The sequence below is a fragment of the Vulpes lagopus genome, chromosome 10, assembly GCF_018345385.1.
Source record: "Vulpes lagopus strain Blue_001 chromosome 10, ASM1834538v1, whole genome shotgun sequence".
NCBI classification, from domain to species: Eukaryota; Metazoa; Chordata; class Mammalia; order Carnivora; family Canidae; genus Vulpes; species Vulpes lagopus.
In genome coordinates this window covers 90,017,587-90,032,270 of record NC_054833.1, presented here as the reverse complement: position 1 = coordinate 90,032,270, position 14,684 = coordinate 90,017,587, and the positions used below count along the sequence as shown (strand labels likewise).

The window sequence follows — 14,684 nt, the reverse complement described above, 5'->3', positions numbered from 1 at the left end:
CACTCTCTGTAAGAGTTGCCACCTGTGGGAACAAGCCAGGATCTGGCTTTGCTAGTCCTCACAAGATCTTGGGGGCAAATCTCAGGTGATCTCAGTCCAAATCTCCTGACGTCTCCTGTAAATCTCGTGAGATCTCTGGCCCAGCCAGAGAGATCCAGGGAAAAACTAGTGAGATCTCTGGTCAAGCTGCCCTGCCCTCCGGAGGAACTGGCACTCCCTAGCAGAGTCCGCTTTGTGCTTCTTACATAGGTAGGGATCACACCTGCCAGGACTGGAACACAACTGCTACCCTTCCCGCATTCAGAAAAGCTCCCCAACGCGACCTGCAGGAAGTCACAAGGAGTCTCATCCCAAACATAACTGGTGTTTTAGCCATTGGGTGAGGTGCTGTAAAAAGGGAGAAGTGCATGCAGGACAAATGGGCCCCATGGCTCTTTTTCCCAGGAAAATGGAGGTGATAGAAATAGAAGGGAAGGAGGAAAAGGGAAATGCCATAAACCCCAGAGCAGGATATGTGACCACATAGGCAGGCTCTCCCTGGGGGTTACCGTCTCTTACACCCTCAAGACCGCCTGTTTGTCTTGCAAGCCCCCGAAAAGCAAAGAGAAGCCACCTCATTCCTGAACCAGATCTCACATCCATTGGCCTATCTCACCAATTCTCTGGCTCCCTCTCAGGAATCCTCAGACCAAATCTATCAAGAATCTGGATAAACCTTGGCAACCACAAAGCTCACTCACAGGAACTAGGCCCCAGGCCCCTGAGCGGTGGGGCCAAATACCGCCAGATCTAGATGGAAACATGGAGAGCACTGGAGCACAAGGGGACCTTGGCAGGTCTGGATACTCCTGAGGCTTGATACCTGTGAGGCCTCAGAGCTAGTGCCCTGACATTTCCATTTGGCAAGGCTGGGAACACCTGGCATGCTGCTAAGGTCACAGAGGCCATTCTGATGTGGGAGTCCAATGGGAGCCCTGAAACGGGGAAGAAGGGATCCCCAGGGCCCCTACCTTCAGTATGTGAGAGGCAGTCCACCCAGGAAGGTTTAGGTACAGGAAGAGGCAAGAGGAAAAAAAAAGAAGCCGCCTTGTTCCTGAGCTGGATCTCCTGTCCTCTTGGGGCTGATCTTGCCAATTCTCTGGCTCCCTCTCAGGAATCCTCGGACCAAATCTGAGAATCTGGACAAACCTCGGGATGGCAAAGCCCACTTGTGGGAACTGGGCCCCAGTCCCGAGAGGTGGGGTCCAATCTTGTCAGATCTAGAAGGAAATCTCATGAAATCTGGAGAGAAATGTCAGGGGACCAGCCAAAAATGCTGTTTCCCAGGATTATTCCCCAGCTCCCCAAGGTGCCTCTGTTTTAGAGATCTTGATTAACTGATCATTTGGGCCACTTGTTTTTTCTCTTCCCCTTTTAAATTCTTGCTTTTAACTCCACCAATAGAGAGTGAGCCCGGCTAGATCTTGGATCTTCTCCTCCCTTTAATAAAAGCAGAACCCCAGGCCTGGGTGTTCTCTCTCACTGTAAGCTTGCTGGGTTACAGCTGTGCCATGCAATTTCCAGGTCCTGTAAAAATAATAAACCTTTTTTGTTGTTGTTGTTCCCATTTCGTGATTGTTCTTGCTCAAGAGGATCTTGCAATCATAGGGTTGCACAGGGTTGGTTCCGCCACAACACCAGTTATTGATAGGCTGAGACCACACAACAGCAGGGCTGGGACGAAGGCAGGTCTCTCCCAGGCATGAACAGAGTAAAGCCATGGCTTGGTAAGCCAGAGCAGGTTGACCTTTGGTTTTTTAGAAAATCCTGGTGTTTGACTTATAATGCCTAAGCAAGTCAACTCACATTATTCACCTTTTCACCTTGCTCTAAATCTCCAAATCCCAAATCAAAGCATGCGCCCGAAGTCTACAAAAACAGTCCTTCTATGCAAACCTCCCAGGGAAGAATCCTTTGTTAGATGTATGTGAGCAGGTGTATAGGTAAACAAACATACTAGTTGGGGCAGATGTAAAAATCCTAGCTCTGCCACTCACTTGCTCTAATTCCTGCTACTGAACTCAAAGGACTTGTTCACTTGCTACGTAGAAAGACAACGAACTGTATAAAACTAAGTCCGTTCCAGTGCAAAGTGCAGTGGAGCTCAGGAAGGCATGGCCGACATAACCCCTGGGGCCGACCTACCTTCGAAGACCAAGGAAGTCCCCTGGAGAGAAACTATAAGCAATCAGAAGAGGCCCTGAGCATGTTCCTAGCGCTGGCGGTGGCTGGCTGCTGCCCACTGTGCCTTGTCCCCCAAGGAACTAGAGCCGGCTGTCCACCTCGCCAGCCTACAGGGTATCACCCCAGCAAAGCTCTCCCCGCTGGTCTCTTCCTTCCTGCTCTCTTGTCCGGTCTGCACGCACATGCTCATCTGCATGTAAAGCTCTTTGCTTTCTCTAAAACAAAAACCTCCTTGACTCCATATCTTTGTCCCTTCTCCCCTCTACAGTACACATCACTGAAAGAATTATCCATACTGTTTTAACCTCCTTTCCTCCCCTTTTCCCTGAAACGATGCCAGGCAGGTGTTCTTTGGCACCACTCAAAAAAAAAAAATGCTGCCCTACCCGCCAATGACCTTGCTAGGACAGGGATGCTTCTGATGTCTCCTCCCATGTGATGTGGGCTCCACTACTGGAACCTTCCTGCTTCCACAGCCCCTCACAGACCCCCAGGAGAGAAGCGATCATTGCGAGTTTGGAAGGCATAACAGCCTGGCCACTTCCTCCCTTCTAAGACTCTCCAGCCTTCCGGGAACAGTCTGTTCCTCTCTACTTTTGCTCCTTGGAGGTGGCCAATGACAGCAGCGCTGATGTCCCTTGGAAGCTGACAGGAAATGCGTAATTTTGGGCAGCACCCCAGACTGCTGGGCCAGAATCTGTTCGGTAAAAACGCAGGGGTGTCTGGTGCCTCCACGCTCTAATCCTCACATTCTCTAATCGAACCTTTAGTAGTGATCAAGGAGATTACTTTGATCTGCCATGTACCTACTGTTTCTCAGCTGGCTTTGAAACTGGGAAAAATGGATGGTATCCTCTGGCCCTTTCAACCTCCCAGACCTCCCTGTTGCTCAAAGCTGTGGGTGCTGCTTGGTTCTGACCTTAAACTGTGAGCTGCTCTGGACACCATCCTCACTGCCTTCATCTTCAAACATATCCTCAACTTGGCTGCTAAACATCCCCCTCTCTCCATGGCCCCCTCCTGGCTTGTCCTGGTGGCAGTGTTCCAGGAGCTGAGCCTTGGCTCTCACTGGCCACTCATTTCTGGGCCTCCTTGTCTCCTGTCACCCTCATGCTGACAACTCCCAAAGGTACGTCTCCAGCCCCATCTCTCCCCTTGAATCCAGCTGAGTGGCTGTGCTGTCAGGTGGAAACAGGGTCTCCAAGTGAACGTGACCAGGACCAAATCCTTCACTGAGCACCACCCCCCCTCTGCTCTCCTAATCTTTTCCATCTAAGCAATTGCGATGCATTCTTTGTGTTCAGGCACACATCCCAAGTTACCTTTCTCCCCAAGCACATGCAGTGGCTTAGCAAAACTGTTAGTTCTAATGTTAGAATATCCTGAATCTGACCACATTTCCCACCTTTGCTGCTCCCACCTGGGTTGCAGCAGCCATCCTCCCCTGGGGACACTGGGCAACAATTTCCTATTTTGCCTCCCTTCCTCCACTAGTCCCCCATCCACACCCCCACAGGCTGTTTTCCACTCAGCTCTTGGAATGATCTTTTGAAAACACAAATAGAACCATGTTGACTCCTCTCCCCCAAACTCTCCACTGGCTTCCTATTTCACACTAATAAAATTAGGGTTACCTAAGCCTTAAGCCACCTGGTCCTTGGTTACTTGCTGCTGCCAAGACTCTAGGGCTCTCCCCGTTACCCAGACCAGCTGCCTCCCTGCTATCTCTGGAACCTACAGAGGACACTGCTGCCCCAAGGGCTTAGCTTCTCTATCTGGAGACCTCCTTGCCAATGGCTTTGCATGCATATGTGTCCCTTCATTCAAGTGTCTGCTCAAAAGTCCTCTGCTAACACAGGCCTTCCCTGATGACAAGGCCTAAAAGGATGCCTCCCTCCATCCTTTCTCACCTTCCGCTCAGCTGTTATTTACTCTGTGACTGGCCACTCGACGTTACACATTTCGCATTTGTGTCACGGAGTTCTTTCCCCATGGGGACGGGAACGCCGGGGCGTGTTCTTGTTTGCTGCTGAGTTATCACATCCCGGGTGCGGCCATGTGGTGGGCACGCAGATGTGCGCTGACTCCATCACTGCCCTTTGCCTTAATGCTGCTTCTCCCTCTTCTTCAGTCTCTCCCCAAACAATCAGGACAGTGGTCCCTGCTCATGCTCTGCTCACAATGGGAACTTGTTAAGTTAAGCCAACAGGGTGAGTGCTTCAACTTCTCCACCTAGAAAAACCACACCACTGCTGGAGAATCACTGGCAGGTGTGTAAGAAGGAGCTCCAGGAGAACCTAGATAGAGCGCTGGAAGAAAGCACTTTCAGAGAAACAGCACAAAGAAATAGCACCCGGCTATGTAACAACCCTGCTCTGAATGATCAGAAAAGAACACATAGGTCACACCACCGTATCTTTGCAAGTCAAGAAAAGGGATCATGTGTAAATACCTTCCAAAGGATGCAAGAATAAATGCACATCAAGAGCCTTCTGATGCACTGGTTGTACCTTTATTGTTTACCTCGTTCACTAATAGTTCCGTGATGCAAGGTTACCATACACAGTTAGATAATGTTTGCATTGCACATCTAAGGCTATACAGCAAAAGAACCAGAATTAGTACAAATACAAGAACTATATTTACATTCTGTATACTCAAGCTCCAAACATCAGATAATATTTACATAATAAAACATGAAAATGAAAATCTGAAATTAATAATGTACATTGTTGCTAATGTGCTCAACTCCTTACTGGGGAGAGATCAGTTTGCAAAGTCTTGGTTCAAAAAGGCCACGTGTGCTCCACGGGTTTTGTGGCAGCGCACGCGGATGGTGAGAAGAGACCCGAAATCCCGACGGGTGGCGCTCTGCACGCGAGAAGGCCGATGGAGTCCTCAGGTGAACGATGCCAGAAGGTGCAGCCTGAAAAAAGGGAACTCGAAGACACAGAGACGACACACAACAGCCAGGGTTTGGCAAGAGACCAACCTCAGCTTGGACTTTCTGAGCACAGCTTTTAAAATGAAATGTGCATCAACTCTCATTCTTTCCTTTAAATGATCAGAGGCTTTCCTAAGATTTCATGGGGCTCAAATCCGAATTTCCTAAATGGCCTTTTGAACAACCACCGTGGATCATCTCGCAGCTGACATCTTATATTCCTAAGGAAACACAATCAATACATTCCTGCCGCACCCAGTCACGGTTTGGCTGCACACTGGGGTGAGTCATTACTGGCCATGGTGGATAGCTGCTGTGTACGCGAGTCAGAGTCCTCTTTCAAATACATTCAGCAAACCTTCTGAGAGCAGCAGCAGAATTAGTGTCTTCTTTTTAAGGAATGGGTTAACAATCACATTTTAGAAAGGGAACCCAAAGCAAAAACGAAGGATCCAAGTGGAACAGAAAAGCCCTGACTCCGTCCAGGAGAACCTGAGTGGCCACAGCACAAGGAAATGAAGCGTACCAGAGCTGCCACGCACTAGGTCATCCATTCTTTTCCAGTCCAATGTGCAATTAATTACAGCTGTATAAATACACAAATACCTTACAAAATTAAATATCCCTGTAAATTAGAACGAGCAGCAGGCAACAAAGTCTTTGCTTTGAAATATGTGCCAGGAGAAATCATTTTATTTTTAGATCCCTAAAGATCTTTCACAATGATTTAAACTCATCCCTTCATCTTAAAAGAGCTAGAAAAAATATGAGTAGTTGTATAAGATCTCTACAGCTGAAGGGGGAAGAAAATTGTAAAACAACAGTGGTTTCTCAGCTGGGAAAAATAATTTTCCTTTCCCTTGCAGTGATCGCCCGAGTGTTTTAACAACACGTTCAGATTTGTATGCCCACCCAGCTGCCAGCAGCAGCCCTTTCCTGCTCCCCTGGCTGTGTGCACGGCTGGCCAGCCCTGCATAGCCTGGCCCGAGAGCTGGCTGACTCCCAGGCAGGCGCAGAGGTTAAGCAGGCTGTGGGTGCTGATTTGGTGTGGGCTGTGAGGTCATGTTTTACTTTGGCAGGAAAAGGAGAGTGGGGAAGGAAGGGAGGATATAATTACTTTTAACTAGCACTCATTTCTTCTTAATTGGTGCTAGAGCTTTTTCTTCCTGTTTTATGCTGTTTAAAAGAGTGGTTTAGGAAAAAAAAACACAAAAAACCCTCAAAAGGTAGTTTTCTCCAATACTAATACAATATTATTATATTAATATTAAATATCAAGCTTCCTGCCACCGAGCTTCAGCTAAAGCCTCATAAATAGTTCCTGCCGTAAGTGCTCTCTCAGCTTCAAAGTGTGGATGGGATGGATGTGTCCAAAAAGGGAACATTAATCCTGAAACTGTTCCAACTCTGATCTGGAAATGGGCCACCAGAGGAAGAGGGGGAACCAATCAGGGCTGTTCTCAGATGACGGAAAGCACACCCGCCAGAGAACCCTGGACGCAGGCGTCCTGCTTCCTTAATGGGCCCTCTTACCCCTGGCTGTTACCAATAGTCCAATAGTCCAGTTCCACCTCTTCTAATAACTGACACATCCAAAACAAAGCAAAGACTTTCCAAGCCAGTTTTGCTTGAGTTAGAAGAAAAACCAGACATCATTTCAGTGTATCACATGATTTTACTTTCCCTCGACCCTCCCATCTCCCTCTGTCATGGACATGGGTCCCTCTGTCAGACCATGTGACAAACAGCAGCGGCACCCGTGACTTCATTCTAAAACATAACCTTCAAATTTCATTTCCCTGAAATTAGATTTAATTCCAGCCCAGGAGCTATCTCTAAGCACCGACAGATCCTGGATCTGAGTATACACCAGAAAGGCATATTGTGTCCATTAGATGCTGAAGGAACCTCTAACTACATTAACAATCTCACGCACCGCTCAGAGAACAAGTAACATCACAGTTAATGACCTATGTTGTAAGGAGAGGAAGGAAGTTAAGAAAACCTACTATAGAGTTTTTATTGATTACTTTTCAGCTAAGGTCCCAGCCTGGGATTTCTATCCTTTCAAGTTCACCATGATTCACTTTTCCTCCTCTTTGCAAGGCAACTCTACCGAAGTCAGGAGACCTGTTCTTAGAGAGGAGTCCACCCTAGAAGTTAGAAGCAAGGGTCTGCAGACACGCGCCTGCCCAGCTCTATTCCACAGCCTGCATGAGCCCCTGCCCTGTGCTGAAGCAGAAAATTGGCTGGTCTCCACCATCCAAGAGCAACTTCAAGGCTGGGGACCTCAGTGGAAGTGGAGAGGGCAGATATTTTCCAGAATGCCTGAGGAATGGTCACACAGAGGGTTGGTACAAAACACTGCAGGTCAACTGGCAAAGCAGCTGAATTAACCTGCAGGCCTTCCTTGCCCCAGGTCATTCCTATAAAACTTACTGATGGCTGAAAGAAAAACAGTATCTTCTTCCATGATGGCCTCTGGATGCAGATGACCCTGTTCTGTCCACAGTGACCTTCCTCCTTTGGCAATATTTCTACATCCCATGAAGACAGCCAAAGAGAGGCAAGGCAGATGCAGCAGCAAGCCACTGAGGCCAGGGCTCAGATGAGCCTCTTCTCTGTCCCCAGGTGTCCTTTTGTTTTGTTTTAGTGGCAGGAAGGGACTGTTTTTAATCCTGGGATCCAGAAGACAAAGACTGCTATGTCTGCTTATTTAGGATCATATAGGGAGAAGCATTACTCAAAGTACTTTCAACTGGACAAGGATCATTGGAAATGACCATGGGATTCAGAGGGAGACTCCAAGTCTGTACTAAAAGTTGAGTTTCTTTGACCAAAGGGAGCTACAACAACCACAAGGTTGCTACTCAAGATTACCATAATGATGACGACAATCATGAAGATCATTACCAGAAAGTGAGTCACTCCTTCCTTGTGGGACATTTGTGTATGATGCTGCACTAATTCCAAAGTGTACCACCCATCACTAATGCCAAGGAGAAACAGAAGAAACTCTGAGAGAAAAGCAGTTCATAGGAGCACTGCTGGGACGAACTTCCCTCATCTACTGTGCCCACCTTCAGGAGCTACGGTAAAATCTCACAGTCCTTTCGAGTCCACTGGAAATATTCTTGGCTTTTCCCTTCTTACGAGGTCAGCAGCAGCCACTGTTCCAGGCCCACTAAAAAATCCTCCCTTCTCTCTTCCACTAAAAGAAAACCGCCTAATTATGTTTTAAATAAGTTCCAGTTTCAGAGAATACACCTATGCCATTTCTAAGCTCATCACCACCTTTTCCCTGAATGGAAAATGCAGGGATTAACAATGGCAAAAAGAAATGGAAGGGGAAAAGGTAAGTTCTTTCCTTTTAGGTTCTAAAAAAAAAAAAAAAAAAAGCCAGATGTTTCCTCCCATAGTCTCTAAGCCACCCCCGCCCCAAGTTAAAGTGATACCACAGATAGAGAAAAAGAAAAAAATATTATGTTGTCTTAAAAAACAGACAAAAATATCCAAAGACAGCAGTACAGACATCACAGGTGGTCATAACAGGGACCTATCATAAAAAAGGAAGCCAAAGGACACGAAAAAATTATTTGGAGATTCACTGGATCCCCTCTGGGTTGTTCTTGTTTTTTTTTTGTTGTTGTTTTTCTCCCTTTTGTTACACCACATGCTACTACCAAGATTCTCAGCACAGGAAAAAAGAGAAGGGTAGAGAGCATTGGAGATGGGGACCAGGAGAGCTAGAAAGTGTGTTGACAGGACGGAAAGAAAGCAGTTACGCCACAGGCTTACACACGAGAGGGGCCGTCAAGAATCACAGAGAGAAGTGAGAGGCAACACTTTCTTTATCTCTCGAAGGCGAGTGAGGGTGTTCAGCAGAGTCACTTAGTACTTCGATTCACTTGGGCATCTGCGGGAAAGTTTTGACCTATAGGTGGCAGAGGAAAAGGATGGATTAGAAACCTGGATCCAGATGTCTCTCCCCTCATAGGTCTCTCTCCTCCGCAGTTCTGTCCTTGAGCTGCCTCCCCTCAAACACCTAAGGCCCAGGTCTCTAGGCTCCCTGAATAAGCAGGGTAAGTTGTGGTCTCCCTCATTGTGAGGTCCCTAGGATACAAGCCCCTCATAGGATCAGAGGCCAGATCACAGGGTGGAATACCAGGAGACCACAAAGGTTCTTGCCACCTTCCTCTGACTCAGTCAAAACATTAAAACAAAACAAAACAAAAAAACAAACTCGAAAAAAAAAATCAAAGCAGGACATTAACTGCAAATGTGATCAGGTCCCCTTAGTCATTCAGGATACTGGGTGACACCTTATGAGAAGCAGAGGCTTCATTACCATCATACAACCACACTTATACCAATGTCCTTCCTCTGTTTTCAACCTATTTTTTGGGAACAAGACTTCCTTCTTGGTTTACATGGATGTCCCTGGGACCAAAAGCTAAGAAGAAGGAAATACGAGGACAACTTCTTACCGTATCGTGCCAGCAAGAAGTGGGTTAAAGGCATATAACCAGTCGTTCATGTCTTTGTCATTGAGAGCCTGTAAAAGGACCCCACGATGCTTTGTGCAGACAGCAAAGATGTTAGGTGTCTGAAAGAGACACAGGTAGACAGAAAAGTTACAACGGCTGCTGATAACAGGGACCAGCCTGCCATATTCACAGGACACACAGCACTTCATACTGAAGGTCCAGAGAGCCCAGACACATGGGAGAGATGCCATACCACACAACAGAGAGTTTACTTGGAAGGGAAGGGTGCAGGTGGCCATAAAAAGCCAAGAGAGCAGGACTAACCTTCACCATGGCCTGCTGGTCCTCGCTATATTCCACCTGTGCTGTGGACAGGTTAATGATGCCACGCTCCACTGGGTCTTTGTCGCTGTTATAGATGAAGACATAAGGGCGGCGAACCACAACAAAATGTTTGGCCCAGTTGCTGTAAAGTGGCTCCTTGAAATGCAGATATCCTTTCTTAGAGACCACAGAGCTAAAGAGGACAGTATGAAAGACATTAGTTTCTCACAAAAAGAAAGTGATAATGGCCTGAGGACCATGAAAATCTGTCTCACCTAAGCCTAGTCCCTAGGATGAACAAAACAGGCAAAAGAGACAAAAGATCCGTTTGGTCTAGAATCTTCTCTGTTAAAGTAATACAGCAAAAAAACACAAAGCATCACCATAGCATACTGTGGTGTGGTGGAGATGCCTGACAAGACACAAACGGAGCAGGAACCCAGCCTGGTTCTTTCCTCCCAGATTCCATTTGCATCAACAATAATATTCATCTCATGTACAAGAACAGTGAGTATATCATGCTGATTTGTCTTTTGTACCTGGAATCCCTGTCAATACAGTACTCACCCTGGTCTAATTTCTTCAATATCTGGAACAAGATTGAGAAACTCATTTTTTCCTGCTCGGGCCAAATAGGGTGTTTCCACAGTCGGGACAATCTGAAACTGTTCAAATTCTGTGCAGGGACTAGAGGCCCGGGAATTGGCTTCTGGGGTCCTTTAAAAGAAAAAAGTTGGGAATAAGAGGAGCTTCAGGAAGTCCAGTGCATAATGTGTATAGCCCTCTCACCAAGAGGAATGAGACCTCCCCTTAACAGCAGGGGGCCTTGCAAACAGTTTCAGAGAGCTCAGTTGAGAAGACAAGCTGGTGTCAGAAAGTTAATTCCAAATTCAACTGAGGTCGTCCTTTAGAAGTTACAAAAGTCATCAAGTCATGCACAGTCCCTCTTCCTCCTCTGAACAGAAGTATCTGGGGCATGATATTCCATTCAGTGATTCTAAGTGTAATCCCTGACCAGCAGCATCAACCTCACCTAGATACCGTTAGAAATTAAAATTCTCAGGCTCTAACCCAGACCTACAGAATCAGAAGTTGGAAATCAGCCACCTGTGCTTTAACAAACCTCCCAGGTGATACTGATGTGCACTGACCTTGTAGAACCACTGCCTTAAGGGGCTGGCAGAGAAAGCAAACATGTGGGAAGAAGCTGGCTTCCTGAACAACCACCAAACTAGAGCAGTCTAGGCCCATGACGTGGGAAATAGTTCCTATGCTCTGCACTGTGAGCTTAGCCTGATGAATTGTATCTCACCAATTTTAAAAAGCCCAATTTTTAATACTTCACCATTTCTCAAGTTGGGGTATGCACCTTACAATTGATGACAGGTCGCATGACAGTGTTTTTTTTTCTTAGTGGCACAATAAAATAATGCTATGGTTGATGACATCCCAAATTAATTACATTATCTGGGTGTGTTATTTTCTCAATCACACTCAACTATGGCAGTGTTGTTACAGTCAGACAGCTAGCTGGGTGATACCCAGGTGGGTTCTGACAAGTGAGCACAGTGAATGGAGATAGGCACAAGTTTGGTGAGGAGTCACAAAGAAGTGATTACAGTGATAAATTCACTGGATCTAGACTAAACTTGTCTCTGTTATTCTTACCAATATGTTTCACTGTGCCATCAAAATATTTTTTCCAAACTAAGTTTTAAGCTGTTTTCCTGAAGATGAGGCTTGTTCTGTCTGATATGAGTAGGGAGCCAAGCAGGGGTGGGAACGGAAGGCCAAAGTGAGCACAGAGGGGTTCAAAAGAGGAACCAAGGGCTTTCATGCAGAAAGTTGGTGAGACATAATGTTAGAAGTTACGGAGCATCTCCTTGGGACTGTGATATCCAGAAAAGGCTCCCACATACTTCTGAGTGCTGCTGAGAGGGATGGTCCAGCCCTCAGCTAAGAACCACTGAGCTAGAGGAAGGCTGGTATTTTCCTCGGTTCTTAGACTAGCTTCTCTCAGTGAAGTCTGGGTACTTGTGACTTCTTTTTTCCTTTCAAGTTTATATTTACTATTTATTTATTTTTAGTAATCTCTACCACCAACATACGGCTCAACTCACAACCCCAGAATCAAGAGTTGCATCTTCCACCAACTGAGCCAGCCAGGTGCCTTCAAAACAAAACAAAACAAAACAAAAGAAAACAAAACAAAACAAAACAAAAACTAGGGTACTTACTTCTGATCCAGAGAGTTGCTCCTAGCATCTACCAGAGAAGGGCAGGTGGAAGAGGGAGTGAGGGTAGCACTGCTGAAACTGGACACAGAGGGATCCCGTCCGATAGGAGAGATATCAGACAACTGGAGGCAAACAGAAGATAGCAAGTGAGATTTAGCTGGAAAACAAAATGCCTCTGCAATGAGGAGCTCTGACACCCAGTGACCTCACATTCATAAATCTGATGCAGCAGGTTATTCAAGAAAACGACTTACAGATATCTTATGCCCTGAGTGTCACATTAGGAATCATCTACAGGGGCAGTCCAGGTGACTCAGCGGTTTAGCGCCGCCTTCAGCCCAGGGTGTGATCCTGGAGCCCCGGGATCAAGTCCCACGTCGGGCTCCCTGCATGGAGCCTGCTTCTCCCTCTGCCTGTGTCTCTGCCTCTGCACCCGCCCCCCCCATGAATAAATAAATGAAATCTTAAAAAGAAAAGGAATCATTTACAGAAGAGGCAAGGCTGGCTTTTTATTTTGTGACTGTCCTGCATTAATTAAGTCACCCTATCTCTATAAGCCCAGTATTTAGAACAGGCACTATTCTAAGAATATGGCAGAGGCCTTGCCCTCCTGGAGTTTATATTCCAAGTGGAAAAGGCAGACAACAAACAGATCAACAAACACTTTGAGAAGTGCCAGTTAGTCATATGATCCAGTAATTCTACTACTGGATATTTACCCCCCTAAAATGAAAACACTAATTCAAAAAGATATATGCACAACTATGTTCACTGTAGCGTTATTGACGATAGCTAAGATATGAAAGCAACTCAAGTGTCTACCGATAGATGAATGATAAAGAAAATGTGGTGTGTATATACAATGGAATATCACTCAGCCAGAAAAATAAATGATCATTTCATTTGCGATGAAATGGATGGACCTAGAGGGTATTATGCTAAGTGAAATATGACACAGAAAGACAAACACCATATGCTTTTACTTATAGTGGAACCTAAAAAACAAAAAAACAAGCAAAAAACAGACTTAAATATAGAAAACAAATTGAGGGGAAATGGGTGAAGGGCTGGGTGAAACGGATGAAGGGGATGAAGAGGTACTGACTTCCAGTTATAAATAAATAAGTCATGGAGTTGAAAAAAGTACAGCATGAGGAAAACACTCAATAATACTGTAATAATGTTGTATAGTGACAGATGGGGATGATGCTCATCACTGCGATGAACACTGGGTAATGTACAGAACTTTTCAATCACTATATTGCACGCCTGAAACTAATATAACTTTGTGTGTCAACTATACTTCAATAAAACAAAACGTCCTTTGGGCAGCAGGTGCTGCCCAAAGGTAGTGGTGAGTGCGATAGTAAAAAATGAAGCAGGGAAAGAGATCAGAAAGTTTCAGGGAGCTGTGGCCTTTATGTAGGCTGGTTAAGGAGTCGGTATTTTTTTTTTTAAAAGATTATTTATTTATTCTTAGAGACACAAAGAGAGAGAGGCAGAGACACAGGCAGAGGGAGAAGCAGGCTCCATGCAGCGCCTGACGTGGGACTTGATCCAGGGTCTCCAGGATCACATCCTAGGCTGTAGGAGGCGCTAAACTGCTGCGCCACCAGGGCTGCCCAAGGAGTCGATATTTAAACAGAAAAATGAACAAGATAAGGAAGCAATCACCAGAATATCTGGAAGAAGCCTATCTCAAGGAAAGGAACAGCAAGGGTGCAAAGACCACTGGCAAGAAGGAAGCTGGAGTGTCTAGGAACAGTAAAAAAGGTCACAATGACTAGAACAGAGTGAGCACCACAGAGGTTCTTTAAAGTGTTCACCTCACTCTGTCAAAGGCAACAACATTTTACGCTATCAAGAACCTCAGGACTTTTAGTGTTCTGTCATACGGTGACATACCAGCCCCCTACAGGGTCTTCTCTGAGGGATTTGGGAAGAAGCCAAAATGCTTCCCATCTAAAACACTCTAAGAGACACAGGAATACTTTTATCTTCAGAAGTCAGTGTTCTGACTCTGAAAAATGAAGTAAATACAAGAGCAGATCTGCCCTATATCCTCAGACACAATGCCACACCCATCTGAAGCCACCTAAAAGCAAGGAACCTGGGACAGGAAATCTGAGCTGCTCACCTTACAGTCACTGATGCTGCCATGCACCTGGCTGAACTCCCGGTTGAAAGTGTGGGTGAGGAGTTGCAGGCACTAGGGGAGAGAGAGGAGAGTGTCAGTGGTTAAATGAAATCCTGGATGCAAGGCAGTTAACAGGCTAAGACACACAGAGGAGCTCAGGTGCTGTCCAAACACTCCAGAAACTGAGTAAAAACACAGTGAGAGAAGCCTGACATATGCCTAACAAAGTTAAATTCAGTGGATAAAAAAGCCACTCTCAAGGCTAGAAAAGCAAACAGCTGCCACCACTGCAGTTTAGAAGTGCTTAAGAAGACAACAGTGCCCCTCCGATT

The 14,684-nt window shown here is 46.0% G+C and overlaps 1 protein-coding gene across 9 annotated transcripts in view; it reads right to left on the bottom strand.

Annotated features, from left to right (window-relative positions):
• Positions 1-4,719: 4,719 nt before the first annotated feature.
• The window catches only part of KIF1B (kinesin family member 1B), a 147,049-nt gene continuing 137,084 nt past the window's right edge, over positions 4,720-14,684 (bottom strand). For all 9 annotated transcript variants that reach the window (XM_041772638.1, XM_041772642.1, XM_041772641.1 and 6 more), the window contains 6 exons: positions 14,353-14,424; positions 12,216-12,337; positions 10,546-10,695; positions 9,979-10,171; positions 9,655-9,773; positions 4,720-9,101 (listed from right to left, as the gene is read on the bottom strand). In XM_041772638.1, the coding sequence (XP_041628572.1) occupies positions 9,059-9,101; positions 9,655-9,773; positions 9,979-10,171; positions 10,546-10,695; positions 12,216-12,337; positions 14,353-14,424 (699 nt within the window). In that variant the 3' untranslated portion in view covers positions 4,720-9,058. The remainder of the gene's footprint in view (positions 9,102-9,654; positions 9,774-9,978; positions 10,172-10,545; positions 10,696-12,215; positions 12,338-14,352; positions 14,425-14,684) is intronic.